At 34.8% G+C, this 16,393-nt stretch overlaps 2 protein-coding genes across 2 annotated transcripts; both read right to left on the bottom strand.

Annotated features, from left to right (window-relative positions):
* Positions 1 to 5,267: 5,267 nt before the first annotated feature.
* LOC121778477 (protein HOTHEAD-like) lies at positions 5,268 to 7,856 on the bottom strand. Its single transcript, XM_042175833.1, has 5 exons — positions 7,754 to 7,856; positions 6,988 to 7,629; positions 6,520 to 6,893; positions 5,865 to 6,346; positions 5,268 to 5,464 (listed from the first exon to the last, which is right to left on the bottom strand). Exons 1-5 carry the CDS (start codon positions 7,839 to 7,841, stop codon positions 5,419 to 5,421), a joined length of 1,632 nt encoding a protein of 543 aa, XP_042031767.1. The 5' UTR covers positions 7,842 to 7,856; the 3' UTR covers positions 5,268 to 5,418.
* An 876-nt stretch (positions 7,857 to 8,732) lies between these two features.
* On the bottom strand, positions 8,733 to 12,357 carry LOC121780352 (protein HOTHEAD-like). Its single transcript, XM_042177936.1, has 5 exons — positions 12,120 to 12,357; positions 10,814 to 11,458; positions 10,159 to 10,550; positions 9,250 to 9,794; positions 8,733 to 8,907 (listed from the first exon to the last, which is right to left on the bottom strand). The coding sequence occupies exons 1-5, from the start codon at positions 12,184 to 12,186 to the stop codon at positions 8,859 to 8,861; spliced, it is 1,698 nt and encodes a 565-aa protein (XP_042033870.1). The 5' UTR covers positions 12,187 to 12,357; the 3' UTR covers positions 8,733 to 8,858.
* Between the last annotated feature and the right edge of the window lie 4,036 nt (positions 12,358 to 16,393).

The raw sequence follows: 16,393 nt of genomic DNA on the forward strand, positions 1-16,393 counted from the left end.
ATTGAGGTGAAGAAAGTAGGTACTACTGATAATCCTGCTGATATGTCCACCAAGCCGGTCCCGCAGAGCAAGTTTCAACATTGTTTGGACTTGCTTAACGTCATGAGCTGTTAATTGCCCAAGGAGGGCAAATCTGAGGCAAGGAAGAAGAAGTCTGTTCGTCTAGCATTGTAATGATGCGTCTGCAATGGAGAATTCAAGTCAAGGTGGAGATTTGTTAGTATGCCTTGAATATGTATAGATTATGTTTCCTAATTAGGATAGGATTATGTTTCTGAATTAGGATAGGATCTTATGTGTGCCTATTTATATGGGAGTATGGCACATAATTCTGTGATCTGAGATCCAATCTGAAATCTGTAGCCATAATCCGAAAACACTCTGAATAAAATTTGTTCTCCGTTTCCTGCCCGTGGACGTAGCCAACAACGTTGGTGAACCACGTAAATCTGTGTCTTCTTTACGTTTCTGTTTATCTCGATTACACAAGTGTTCTATTATTTCACAACAGACAACTTAACTACTATACTACTTACATTATCTTTTGTAGTTTCATTCGAAATATTACTTCTATCTTTTAAAATTATTTCAACGTATTTAGTGAATCGCTTATTTATTTATTCTCTATTGTTACTCTAAATTTTATCTTTCTAATGCATATATGTATTTCCCGTGCGATTTTTTGGGTTAATTCATTTATTTGTAATTAATTATATATAAAGTAGATGATATCCGACTGCACATTATATGCATTCAAGTTTAATTTGCTAAATTATTTTAAAATTTTAAATATAATAAAAAATATTTCCTTTCTCTATCATATAAAGATGGTAGTAGGATTTGGGTGGCGCTCCTGTGCGCAGGTCAAACTTAATCCGAAATTAGATTAATTTGAGTAATTTGAGACTTGGTTTAGAATAACTTTTAGTAAAGTTATTGAATTTTTTGGCCAATGTAATAATACAGATTGTACCACATCGAGTTCAATAATTTTATACTACTTGATTTTATAATATTGAGTGGACAAATACAATTTTATTGTAATAAAGTTTTTGGTACAATATATTTTTTTTCTGGTAAGAAATACTAGAAGAAAGACAAAATAAATGTCATCATTACTAATAGCATTAAGTCATTGTTAAGCAAACAAAAAATAATTTGTAGTTGAAAATGAAAGTGGTGCTTCGTGATTTTGATGTGCTAAATCACAAAGTCAACCCCAATAGTATTTATTATTTTTATTGATCAAGTACTCCAACACCAAATTGAATCTACTTTTCAGAAGAAAAATCTTGAATAAATCAAAAAAAAAAACACAGCTTAAAAGTGGCCAATCATTTTTTTGATTGATTAATCTCCAATACGAAGACGCCACATTGTCTACTTAATTGCTCACAAGAAAATATAAAACAGTACTATAGTTTTTCTAATTATTTATTACACCTTAATTTAAGCGCACTTGAAACTTTCTATAAGATAGGAGTACTTCTTTTTCTTTTGACTAAAACTAAATGCTTACGAGAATTAAACAGTTATAATTAAACTTATAATTGGTTTAGAAACATAGCGCTGACTCGAGGAAATCAATTCTATTATTTTAACTTTTCCAACAATCACTTATATTTACAAGGAATATAGTAATACTTTATTTGGAGCACAATTAACTTTTATTCATAAAAACACATACTTTTATTATAAAAACAACAACTTTTTTTTAAGCTCACCGTGAGTGAAATCTCACACAAATTTGTGTGTTATTTATATGATTGTATGACATGTTTATGAAAGTATATAAATATTGGAGAGATTAAATAATTGTTTTTATACTCGCATCTTAAAATTGGTTTGTGGAATGACTAATGTGAAAATGTTCTCTCTTTGATCATGAAGATTTATGATGGATGCATCTCCCTATGAATGCAATACTATAATTCGAATATATAGGGGCAACAATTTTATTTATTTTTGTCGAGTGTAACGAATTTCATTGTGAATATATGCAATTGGCTTTTGCATTTTGTGTTTTCACGATATTTCAATTTTTACATTAACTCGCCCATATATATTACGTTTATTTTGAGGCATCCAAAGGATAAAATTCTCTAATGTAATTTTCACCCACCCACCATGTCCCTACAAATTACATACTTAAAAGATTACAACCATGTCAATTATGTATTGGTAAACAAAAACAATCATATATCCTAAATGAAAAAATTTCCAACAATAGTGTGTATACATATACTATATCATATAAATGTTTTGATATATACTTTATGTCTACACCGTTTGTAAGCATCACTTTCGTTCAGTCCACGTTAGTATTTCATCAAGTTTAACATTTTTGCGATGGCAAATAACAAAGAAATTAAACAAATGCAAAGAAAAAATCTTGAAGGAAAGAGCAAGATGAGGTGGGGGAGAGGGGGAGGCAACTAACATGGTGGTGGAATGGCACCAATTTCATGCAGACAAAAAGTGGGGCAATTTAGTTTTATTTTTCTCAAACAAGAAATCAGTTGGAAGTGATAGACCCAACAAGATTGGACCTTAACACAAACCAATGTACTCAACAAATCCCAAAATGTATCTATTTCCAATCTAATGTAATGAACCCTCTAAACTACAACTACAATTATATATAGGTCGTTATCCACTACATATAAATATTGTTCACTTTTATGGATCTTTGCTCTCTCTTGTTTTAAACCTAATATTATTTTGGTGGGACTTATCATCTTCTTAAATTGGGGAACAAACACTATCTCTTTCGATCTTCGATGGTTTTGGACTTTTTTGTTTGGAGAAATGGCTTCAATCGACAAGTAGATAGCATCACCTACTTTTGATTATTTAAGCAAAAACCAAATGAATTTAATGAGGTAAAGCCCTTCTACTTTGCAAAGTGTGAATTTTAATATCAAAATTAATTTAATGGTGTGAATTTAATGATAGTATAAAATTCGTATATACTGTGAATTTTCTCTCTTTTAAGAATATAGGATCTTGAATTTTAATTTATTGATGCTGATATTGTGCCATAAAATATATTAAACAAACAAATTATTACTCCAACATATCTTATCAGAATTATGGTGGTGTCACATTGAAATATGTATTTGACTTTTTTATTCTTTTTCTCACGTTGAAATTTCAGTTTTTTTATTCTTTGATGGAGTTTTTTAGATAAAATGATGAAATGATGCTTTATGATCTATTTCAAAAAAGTGATTTAACAATGTTTATATAATTAGTTGCTTTTGTAAATTAAAATTTTTGTTATATACTGTATATATTACTCTTGATAGTTAGCCCTTTATAATTTGTTCATATCAACAAAAGATATTAGGGCCGACCCCAGAGCTATTGGGCCCATTACCCAAAAGACATCAGGGTCCAGTCCAAATATAAGGTAGTTGTAAGCCCATATAGATTATTTTTAAAATACTGGAGTGATTATTTATTTTATTCATAAAATATCACAATTACATAAATATATGAAATTGGAGATTAAAACAAAATGAAGATGAATTAAAAAAATAAATAGTGGCACTATGAATAGTTAAGATATAGTATGGTTTGTGGTTTAATTGTTTTTGGCGTTTATAATAAGGTCTGAAAAATCGACGTGCCACGTGAATACATGTAAATGGCTAAGATATGATATGAAATGTAATTTGAGCTTTTGGCCGACGCTAATTAGTCAGTAGGGACCTCATTAGTCGGTCCCGTTAGATGGGAGCAGTCGAATATTGGTGTATTTTGAACTTGCGGATGACCTAAACCATTAATCCATTAAACCGAACACCGTCGACACGTACTTTAACACAAGATAGCGGCCAGGTCCGAGTAGCATGGATGTAAACCAAAATGAGGACATTTGGTGGTTGGTGTAAAAGAGGAGACATGAATGGCCACAGTTGCATCTGATGTTGGATCCATTCATTCCCAATTCTATTTCAAAGTGGAGAGATGCTCATACATGTACACAAAGCCCATAACAATCACATCAAACATAATCATGCTAATGCATATCATCACCACTAATACAGACATACTCATCAACTAAAAAGAAGCAAACATACAAAAAAAACAAACATCAAAGGTCAACTATACTGTTTTCAACACAAGAAAGTACATACTTTCACAAAACTTTGGAAAAAAAAATACATCATCAAGTTTTTTTTTTACCTAAATAATACCCATATTATTTTGTAAATTTCAAACTATTTTTTGATTTGGGGGTGCGACACGAAGGAGTTGTCGATGTGATGTTGTCATCAAGTATTCTTATCGCAATTATCGAGCACTTATTACCGGATAAGCATGTTGATTTATGAAGCATATCATGAGAAAACATTTAATTGTCTAAAATAGAGGACTAATATATAAAATTATATATTAAAGGTTCTAATTATTTCAAATCTAAAAAACGTTTACAATAATCAATTAATACTACTAACAATTAATATTATTGTATTTTAATTATTTTACTATAATTTGGATAGGCCATGTTCATTATAGAGGGCCCAACCCACCATGTAATTACCTTTAAAACTGTGGCCCAAGTAATAAATAAGACCTAAAGCCCAGATACAGTCCTATTTACCTTGCATTCTACATTTCTGTGTGTTTTTCTCTCTTGAAATTTTACATTTTTCAGTAGCTGTTACAATGCCTATGAAGTGTTCGACAAATGCGTATGAGAGATTTAGGCATAATTCACATTCACACAATTGCAAAAGCAATGGATTGAATATCACTAGGAGGAATATGAATGAACGGATATATGTGAATGAATAATCTGTGCATCTTCGTGCTAGTTTTGCTTCCACCTTCATGCAATAGATTCACAAATTAATCCATAAACAGTACCTTTTTTGTCTATGAGAAATTAACCATTGTAAATTTGTATATCGTCAATCATGTTAAGCAAAACCAGTCGTAGGGAAACTCTCCTATGGCATGCTAGCTACTGCAACGTACAATCTTGCCAAGTAAGCGCAGCCATATAACCGGTTTGCTTAATGGACATCCATTGCCTCATCCAACCTCTTCTTCCGTTTCTACTGTGGTTTATATATATGCTTTAAAGCCATATTCCTTCTGTGGAGAAAAGAAAAGCAATGGAAAGGAGATGAAATGGCCCATTTTCAGAATCATGGATCAGCATATCCTTCCAGATATTCCTTCTCCACTTTATTTCCAATTATTTTGTGATTTGTATGTGAAAAGTTGTTAGATTATCTTAACATAGAGAAGAAACATACTAAAACTGTGATTCTAAATATTCCTTATTTAGAGTAGTAGCTAGTACATAAACCTTGAAGATTTGTTAACATTAATAATCTTTCATTCTCTCTCTCTCTCTCTCTCTCTCTCTCTATATATATATATGGAGAAACTAGATATTTCCATCTATGTGGCTGTTTCCCTCTCTGTGAGGATTCTCTGTCCCATATACCTGCATTACAAGATAAAGATCTTGAAGTTATTTCAAGATTTGATCCATGAAGAGAATTCCAAGTCTTTAATTAGATAAAGTGCTGTAAATTCCTAAATTGTCGTCAAATTTTGGTTTTGCAAGTAAGCCAGATTTGTTTGATGACTACTGACATGGCATTATCAGAGACGTCAACCCTAAAAATGATGTTCAGTGAAACAATATCGTGTTATACTAAATTAAATAATTTCATTTGTTGTATTTAACAAATGGAGTTATATATTTTAGTGTATGCGGCATCTTTTCACTGCTTATAATATGACATCATTTTGGTTGACGTTGCGATTTATAGTTAGATTACACAAAATTAGAATTTAGTGAAAGTTTAAGAATTTAAAGGCAAATTATCCTCGATAATTACCTGCCAAGCATCATGAGAGTGGCCTGAGGGTTAGTTCCAGGTGAGTAGTAAAAGGTGGAGCCATCAATGACGCGCAGTGCATCCACACCAAGGACCCGGTAGTCACGATCAACGACCCGGTCCACTTGGCAACCTCCGTGAAAATGCCATATTGTCATCACTGTGTCTTTACAATACTGTTCCATGTTATAAAGTGATGAATTGTGCTTTGTCCTGAGGTTGATGCGAGTCGACAACGTATAGTTGAGCAAGGACTGTACTGTGCTGTTGGGGTACCGGAATCTTAAGATCGCCGGTGATTCAACAACTCTTTTGAGGAGATTCATGCCTTTGACGCACTTGCTCAAGTCCCTTGAGTCATTGAAGTAGTTGAATGTCACACTCGGGTTGTCGTTGGGATCTCGACTTTTAATCTCCAAATACCCTACTGAGAAGGGTCCCGCCACCTTTCCCGCGACCACCACGTGCTCCTTGCCCGAGGTCTACGTTTGTTTCAATTTCGTATTTTATTTTATTTTTGTGTCGAAATACTAATAAATGGAGAAATGTCATGCTACATATCATACATGGGCCTCATTTATAAATTTTCGAGTTCTGGATCTGCCACTAATTTACTCGTTTATATATGACTGACTGGTAAGAAGAGATGACTCACTTGATTTGCAGAAGTTGTGAGGCGATTTAAGAGGTCAACTTGGGTGTTGAGTGCTTCAATGTAGAAATCAAATTGAGTTATGCCAACAACTTGAACGAGGGAAGGTTCCACGGACATTCTAGAAGGTATGAATATGCCATTTGTTGGATTATCGGACATGCCCTGGCCCACCATTGGCTGGTCCAGCACTACTTTTATTCCTTGGGCCTTGAGTTTATGGCCCGGCCCAATACCGCTGAGCATTAGAAGCTGTGGGCTGCCCAATGCACCAGCTGATAAAATGATCTCATTTTTGGTTCCATTTTTTAAGTATGCCATGTGTTTGTTGCCTTTTGAGTCTATAAACATAGCTCCATATGCCTTGCTTTTATTACCTGCATACATACATATATTCAATTTACATGAGCATTTCTGGTTCTGGTTCTGGTTCTGGTTCGCCACGAGATTTTATGCAGTGTTAAAAATAACCTGTGGTTGTGAAGAGGATCTGGTGCACAGTTGCATGCATAAACACAGTAATGTTTGTTGGATTAGCAAACTCCAACAAATCAGCAGCAGTATGTCTAATCCCGTCGTCATCGAAGATCGTGGCCCCGGTTTTGGTCCCGTAAAGATGCTCCAACGTGAATCCGTTATCCGGCCGCACGCCGGCGTCCAGCAGGACCTCCCTCACCGCGGCCTGCCATGGACACAGCCGCGGCCGGAATGCCACCTTCCTCTCCACCCACTCGTAGGACGCCCTCACGAGCCCCGGCTCCCAACCGGCCCGGGCCACGTAAGCGCGGCTGGCGCGCGTGTAGAAGCCGGCGTTGATGGCAGAGCCGCCGCCAAGCACGCGGGCGCGGTGGTTGAGGACGCCGTCGGTGGAGACGAAGGACTGCGCGGCGGAGGAAGGGGAGGAGTCGGTGAGCGAGTTGAAGAAGCCGGTGGCGTGGACGACGTTGGGATTGTCGTACGGGAGGCCGCCCCGCTCGAGGAGGAGGACGGTTGAGGAGGCGGAGAGCGTCGCGGCGAGTGGGCAGCCGGCGGTTCCGCCGCCGATGATTATGTAGTCGTAGTGGCTGACCGGCGGAGCTGATGTGGCATTTTTGGCGAAGGAAGTGTATGGAGCTGCAAATATCAAAATTTTGAATATAAGAATTTGTTAATTGTATCATCTAATCAATTTGGAGAAAATTGAAGTTATAAAAAAAAAGGACTCATTTAATCAATAAATTATAAAGAGAGATGGCACCTTTCTCCGCAGAGGAAGAAATGAACAAGAAGAAAATCCCAAAGCAAAATGCAACAACATTGGGAATAAATTTTCCAGAAGCAGCCATATTTTCAGAACCAAAAAAAAGATATATCAGTGAAGATATGAGAATGAGTTGATCCCTATAGTATATATAATGTGATTAGTTAGTAGAACATTTCTCATGTCACATCAGCAAATATAGGTAATATAGGATATAGTGTGGCTGTGTGAGCACATAAACTTAAATAGCTAGAGAAGATAACTTAAGATCTCTCATGAATAATAAACAAGTTGAACATGTTTAATTCATAGCACAACCTAGGAGTAAGTATTATTTAAGGACGTGGGCAAAGTAAAACCATTAGTTTAATATATAGCAAAATTAGCGTGTAACTCGTTGAAATTTGATGCAAAAATACTTTACGTTATTATTATATAATAATTTTAGAATTTTATTATCTAAATATATGATAGGATAGGATTTATATAAACTATTGTTAATTAATTAATTTCAACCACTAATTTTTGACTGAGAGTAGATATACTTTATATAATTAGTATTTATTTAATTTCAATTTGGAACTAAAGAATTTAGAAAAATAAGTAGGAAAAAATATAGTCCTATACAATAAAATTGCCTCCTCAATTAATTATTTAGGCGCCTCACATTTCTTTATTGGGATATAGAGATACTTATATATAGGACCACAGTATAACTTGTAGAACAAGTGAAAATTAATTATTTATTGAATATATAGCAAAATGTAAAATTTATATTCGGCATGTGCGCTTATAGATGAACTAGCTAACCCTTCAAACATAGTATTAGCTTAAATTAATAAATTCAAAGCTATAAGTAAGATTACGTACAAATGCACGTAATGAGTGTATTTAAAGATTCTTTTTTTTTTTGAATATTTATCATTTGTGAACCATGAATGGTTACGTTATAAATTAATATTCTCAACATATTATATACAAAGAAAGAAACTAAAACACAACATAGAAAAGAACAAGTTCTGCAAACAATTTAAAATAAAACACTACTGAAAAATTATTAAACACCACAATTCATGTTGCATTTTGCTCAGAATTAAATTAATCAAATCGTCTTATTATTCCTGTCCTGCAGAATAATCTGTCCCATATACCTGAAAGGTAAGATACAAGAACCACAAATTAGTAAAGAATGTAAATTTCCCAAATCATCAAAACAAGTAAAAAATCTAAAATGAAAAAAAAATATAAACTTTCAATATAGAAACAATTTTCTAGTAATTCTCAAAATTCCAATGCCCCACAAAACCATATAGCTCTCCTAGCGTTCCGATAAATAGTCATGTTTTTTCATTTTTGATCATTCAGAAAAATTAGTTATGTTCTAATTTTGGCTACTTTTATATTTAATTACTTTTTCATTAAAATTGATATCGTTCACAAACAAGGCTATTAATAACAGATATATGTAGAAATGGGAGAAAAACGAAGCAAACCTTCCGAGCATCATAACCGTAGCCTGAGGGTTCGTCCCCGGCGAATAATAAAACGTTGAGCCATCGACCACACGCAACGAGTCGACCCCAACGACACGGTAATCGGAGTCGACCACGCGGCCGACCTGGCACCCCCCGTGGTAGTGCCACAGGGTCATGACGGTGTCCCTACAATACTGCTCCATGGAGTAGGCAGAAGATACATGTTTCCCGCGCAAATTGATGGGCAGTGACAGCATGAACCTCTGCAGGGACTCGAAGGAGGTGAAGGGGAAGAGGAATTCCGAGACGGCCCGTGACCGGACCACCTTCCTCAAGATGTCCATGCCTCCGACGCACCTCGTCACGTCCCTTTCATCCTTGAAGTAGTTGAATGTGACTCTTGGGTTCGAGTCCGGGTCCTTGCTCTCGAGCTCCATGTAGCCGGTCGAGAACGGGCCCATGATCTTCTGCAGGACGACTGCGAGTCTGGTATTCTCCGCTTTGGATCCTTGAAGGATTTGTTGGATGGTTTGGTTTGAGGGGATCATGAATGGCTCGACCGTCTGCGCGGGAAAAGCTTATGTCAACATCATTCGTGAGCATAGCGTATGTTTGTCGTTATTTGTTTTGTTTTATACATTTACTTTGATTATGGTATGTTAAAAATCGTTGTGAAATTACAATTTTATCCCTTAATAAAAATTGAAAAAAAAATCTCTCCTGTCTCCCTTGTCCTTCACTTTAGACTACAAACTATTTCCACCCAACCAAATCCTAGTGTGTTAACCAATTTGTGATAGGAGGAGTGATTGCTCACTACATATTTAACTTGAATTCATTTAACTTCACATTTTGAATATGAAATAATGAAACAACTCACGTGTGAATATCTGAACAATAAGAGAGTATGGATGAAAGGGCGCTGACCTTGTTTGTGACGTCCAAATTGTCTCGAATGAAGTCATAGATGGAAGAAAGCTCGATGAATCCACTGGCAGCTTCGATGTAGCTCCCGACGTCGGAAATGCCAACGACTTGAACTAGTGAGATCTCGACGGGACGACTGGAAGGTATGAGCAACATATTGGTGGGATTGTCGGACATGCCTTGCCCTACTAATGGTTGCTCCAAGACTACGTTAATTCCCCGGGCTCGTAACTCAGGGCCCGGCCCGATGCCACTCAACATCAGAAGTTGCGGGCTGCCCAGTGCCCCAGCTGAGAGAATGATCTCATTTGCTACTCCTCTCTTCAAGTATACCCTGTGGTTATACCCATTTGAGTCTTTGAAGAAAACTCCATTTGCCTTGGGCTTTCTTCCTGCACAAATTAGAATCATTTTCAGCTTTTTAATCACAAAAATGTAGGGGTAATGCATCTTATTACAAGATGAATGCCTCATTTTTAGTACTATTATTTTATTGCATGTTTCATAGTATCACTTTTAGGCTCCATTAGTACTTGGAATTAAGAGGGTAGAATTGGAATTGAAAAACCTTTAATACCAATCCAATATTTGGTACCTTTAATAGTGTGGTTTCATAAATTTCTATTTTTAAAGGACGAACGCCGGGAAATCTGACCTGGAGGGGTGCTGAATAAGATTCGATGCACGGTGGCGTGTAAATAAACAGTAATCTTGGTTGGATCAGCATACTCCAACAAATCCGCAGTTGTGTGTCTCACACCATCCTCATCGAATATCGAGCCACCGACCTTGGTCCCAATAAGATGCTCGAACGTGGCGCCGTTGTAGGGCGCCACTCCCGCGTCGAGCAGGCCGTCCCTCACGGCGGCCTGCCACTGCTGCACGCGCGGAAGGTGCACCACCTTCCGCTCAGCCCACTCGTACGACTCCCTCGCCAGCTGCGGGTCCCACCCGGCCCCGCGCACGTACTCAGCGCTGGCCCGCGTGTAGAACCCCGCATTGATGGCGGACCCGCCGCCCAGCACGCGGGCGCGGTGGTTGAACACTCCGTCCGTGGAGACGAACGGCTGCGAGGCCGAGGTGGGCGATGTGTCGAGGAGCGACTTGGCGAACCCCGTGATCTGGGTGACGTTGGGGTTGTCGTAGGGGAGGCCGCCCCTCTCGAGGAGGAGGACTTTCGCCGAGGCTGAGAGCGTCGCCGCCAGGGCACACCCGGCGGTTCCACCGCCGATGACTATGTAGTCGTAGTAGTCTAGCGGCGGAGCTGAGGTGGCGTCTTTGGCGAAGGAGGTGTATGGAGCTATTCAATAGATCAGGAGTTCGAGTCAGTATCATCATGACTCACAACAGTAAATTAAGAATCATTATTAATCCTCTTAGTAAATGAAACAAGAAGTTGTTGGTTAGACAACATTAATGTACTGTAGCAAATTGGTACCAACATTTGGTAACTTGAATGCATTTAAGTTTCTTTTTACTTTTTTTTTCTAGTTTGATTATTTTAGAAGCAAGACAAAGGCTCTTTTCACACTCTTTGTAAAGAAGTACTATGGTATTTATTAATGGTTAATTAAATTTTGGGTTCTGCATAAGTACATACAACTCATGATCTTAGAATATACTACAAAGTTCAAACTTCACTTCTTTTTCTGTTTAGTTTCACATATAAATTTTACTATAATTTGTCCCTAGATTAGTAACTTTTTTTTTATTTTCTCACTAATTCAAAAGGGCAATATATCCTGACTTTTCGTATTGCTGTTATATTAGCTAGTTTATTTGAAATTTGTAAGATTATAATCCAAAAACAAAACAAAAAATTAGTGTATTCTAGGAGATGAGATGTTCAGACAGTAATATAACTAATCTAGTTACACATAGATTGCTTTAGAAATAAATTCAAGAATACCACAATAAATTGCTAGCTAATCATTATGCATAAGAGATAGAGAGAGAAAGACCTTGTTCTGCAAATGAAGAAGCGAAGAGGAAGAAAATCCCAAGAGAAACCAACATTGCAGAAGTCATGATATGTGTGAGAAATAGAGGATTTGAAAGAAATGAAGATCAACTAACACAACTTGAACAATAATATTTTACGCACAAACAACTACTCTTCTTTTTATAAGTAGAACCAAGAAAATGACACTGTTTCTGGCACAAAGATCTTTGCAGCTATTTTTTCTCTAAGGAATATAATGAGAGCAAAATTATTGTTGAACTATAAATTATATGGGGGCAAAATTCATATAAAGATTTCACTCACTCATTAAAATAGGGGCTAGCTAGTATATATTCTCAATTTTTAAAGATCAGTTACTATACTCTAGAATTGAGTTTTGAATTTTGACATATTGATTATTCTATATTTCATTAATGAATTTTTACATGACAATTGTCACATGAAATACAAAAAATTAAATGATCGAATCTATCCTGATTTTAATTAAAATATCATCAGTTTTATCTCAGCATATAGTCATTGAATCTATTTAACCCAACCTTTTATACTTATCAATTTATTCTCCATCTTTTAAATTTATAACTATACATTAGTCTCAAAATACATGAACTTTGAGCCTTTACCATTTTTTAGTCTGCACTCAAGATTTGAGATGTACTCCTTTCGTCCCAACTAAATTGAATCATATTTCTTTTTGGGATGACCCAATTAAGTAGAGTTATTTTTCTTGATAGAAAAATAAAATATCTAATTACACTTATTTTATTTCATTATCTGTTTTATGCTCTTATCTTTTCCTATTTTATTCATTTTCTCGTATTTTATTTTATTTTTATTTAATCTATTTAATACAAATTTTTAATATCTATGCCTAAAATTTTTGACCCAATTAATTGGAACGGAGGAAATATAATTAAATACACAAACTTAATCATCTTTGTAATATTAGCACAAATAGAGTTTTGCCCAAATTAAAATTGACATTGCTAGTTATATTCTCTTCTCTTTGTTGGTGGAAGTATATCTTGGTTCTTGATTATCGCTAGATAAAAGACAAATTCAAAATGATGATAACTTGGAGGAAGACAAATCCAATATGACAACCTTTTTAGAAGAAGTCAAATTTTGAGATGATAACCTCTTGAAGGAATTTAAGATGATTATTACTTCATTCGTTATAGTTTGTCAAACTTAAAATGTCTACTTTCCATATTTAGAAACAAATTCATCTCTCATCTCTCTTCATTAAAACATTCAATTACCTTTTTGCTATCTACTATATTATACTCCCTCCGTCCCAACTTTATTGTCACTCTTTTCCATTTCGGTTCGTCCCAACTTAATTGTCACACTTCATTTTTACCATAAATAATGAGTAGGTCTCACATTCCACTAACTTATTCTACTCACATTTTATTATAAAACTAATATAAAAAAATTGGTATCACATTCCACTAACTTTTCCAACCAACTTTTCTTTATATTTCTTAATATATGTGCCCACTCCAAGAGTGACAATTAAGTTGGGACGGAGGGAGTACTAAATAATTTTTTCTAGAACTCCGTGTCACTCAAGATTATGGACATCTTGAGTGGGCCGGAGGTAGTACTTCTTACAAGTGAAATCAAGATGACTACTTTGTACGCCTCTAAGTCTATACTCCATCGACTCTTGTCTTTGAAAAGTATGAACTATTTCTTTTTTAGTTCGTCCCTTAAAAGTACTCCATCCGTCCCAAGGAAGATGATTCCTTCCTTGGGCGGCACATGAATTTTATACAACTTTATTTTGTGTGTGAAGTGGAGAGAGTAAAGTAAGAGAGATGCAATAAAGTAGAGAGAAAAATATTTTCATTTTTAGTAATGGATCATCTTGGTTGTGACAAATCAAAAAGGAAAGTGATCATCTTCAGTGGGACGGAGGGAGTATGAAATTTTTAATTTTGAAAACATTTGAACAACATATTATCCTTACTCATCATTTTATTTATGACTTATACCATTGACCCAACTAAATACTAATAATAATATGGACGGACCCCTATTTTCACTAATATTTCCACTATCATTTCTTTTTTTCTTCCTTATTTTACTAATTGTGTATTAAAACTCGTATTCAACTAAGAGTTTATACTTTCAAGAAAGAAGGGAGTATATAGTTGTGAGGCTTGGGAGAGAAATACTAATAAAGAACGAAATATAGAACATGGGTTCATCTTCGAACATCTCTTCTTTTTCTCTCTAAAGCTAGACTACTTGTAACATCATTTAGATCATTTAGGAGCTTTGTCTCCTCAGTTCTCGGAATTCTGTCAAATTCGTCGGTGCCTAACGACAGTAGATTTGAGGTGCTTCTACACGCTACAAGGAAGTCGTTTTATCATTGAAACAATACGTTAATCGATCCGTGAGCATTAAACAAGACATAATTTGTCTTACTAAAATATCGACTCTGACTTACAACTAGTTTGGTTTATTTACTACTTTTGTTGTAATTTCCAATCTACTGATTTTAGTGTCTTTTCTTCTAGCATAAGTAATAGAAAGGGTACCGCCTACGCCTAAAAACAGCTCGGAAATTTTCCCAAATTTTATCAAAGTCTCTAGTCGCTTACCTTCTCCACCCGACTACATATTACTACTATTTAATTTAGCATGTGTATCCATTTATTACATCTGCTTCATTTCTTTCTAATATTAAAGTCTGCCCACCATTAAAATGGTAGTGTAACCGTTAGTTGGTACTATTTTGCCTAATTTGTTTGTTGGGGGATAGTCAAAAAATTTATATAAAAATAATATAAATATATGCAAAAAAAATGATATATATCATCGCAATTTTGGATAACTTCAGATAAAAAAAATACTTCCCCGTCCCTAAAAAATAGACAACATTTAAAACGGTATGGATTTTAATGTACAATTGGTAAAGTAATTGTGATATAGAAAAAAGAAAGTGATTGGAGTATATAGTGGAGAATGAGAACCACCTCATTAGAGAGAAAAAATGTTTCCTTAAATAGAATTGGTCTATTTTTAAGCGATATTCCAAAATGACAAATGTGGTCTAATTTTAAGAGATGGAGGGGAGTATTTGATACTTCCTCTTAAAAAAATAGTAGGTAAAAGAGAAAAATTAGATAAAGTGAGAGAGATAGCAAAATGATGTTGTTAAAGTATAACCGATAAATTTTCCATTTTAAAAATGAGACTAGTATTTTTTTTTTTGTGGACATAAAGAAATTTTCCAAAATAGCAAAAATGAAACTCCATCAAGTATGATTTGGTCCACACCAGTCTTTGGTGGTGGATGAGATTGAGAGAATATGTCAAAAAATCTTATATCGCTTGTTTCTTTTTATTTTTTTGTTGTCTTCTTTATGTCATTGTTTTATGATTGTTTGTTAGAAATTTCTCATTTGACTTACACTCTAATGGATGGTTGACTGATAATGTGAGACCTCTGTAATCACTTTTTCTTTCTATGTTTTGACTTTGTGGCATTTTTCCATTTTAAATCGTTTGGCCAGAGGATGATTTATCAATTTGACCTAACATGAGTTGTAATTAACGTAAAAAAATGGATTAAAAAGTTAGTGGTACGGAGGTATTATTTTTATATATTAATATTATAATAAGATGTGAATAAAATGATTAGTGGAATGACATGGATCCATTATAAAAAGTTGTATAAAAGCAGTGAGATAATTAATAACAAACGGACTAAAATAAATAAGACAGATCTGACTATCTTATTTGTGAAGTTATATCAACACTATAATGATAAATTTTTATGTAATAATACTACTAAAGTGAAATGAATTCTCTATGTAACAATCACATATCCTAGTTCGATAATAAACTTTTGATTATACGTATTCAATTCAATTGTAACATACAATAGAGTGAAAATAAAAATGATATGTGGAGTGGTGACAATTTTCAACATTTTCGAATAAAAATGTCAACCATCTATTTAATATGGAGGCCAATCCAGATCACCAGTTGAATGATTTTAACTTTTTTTTTTCACATTTTGTCAAAATATTCTAAGATTGCTGATTTAAACAATAGCATTCCCAAAAAATAATATTCTCTCCGTCCCATAATAGATGTCACACTTTCCTTTTTAATTTGTCCTACAAAAGACGTCACATTTCATTTTTTGAAAAAAGTGCTCTCTCACATTAATATAAATATACTATTTTCTCTCTCCATCTAACACACAAAACAAAATCAACTAAAATTCCGTGTCATTCTTCAACTATGTCA

Source organism: Salvia splendens, chromosome 19, assembly GCF_004379255.2.
Source record: "Salvia splendens isolate huo1 chromosome 19, SspV2, whole genome shotgun sequence".
Classification (NCBI taxonomy): Eukaryota; Viridiplantae; Streptophyta; class Magnoliopsida; order Lamiales; family Lamiaceae; genus Salvia; species Salvia splendens.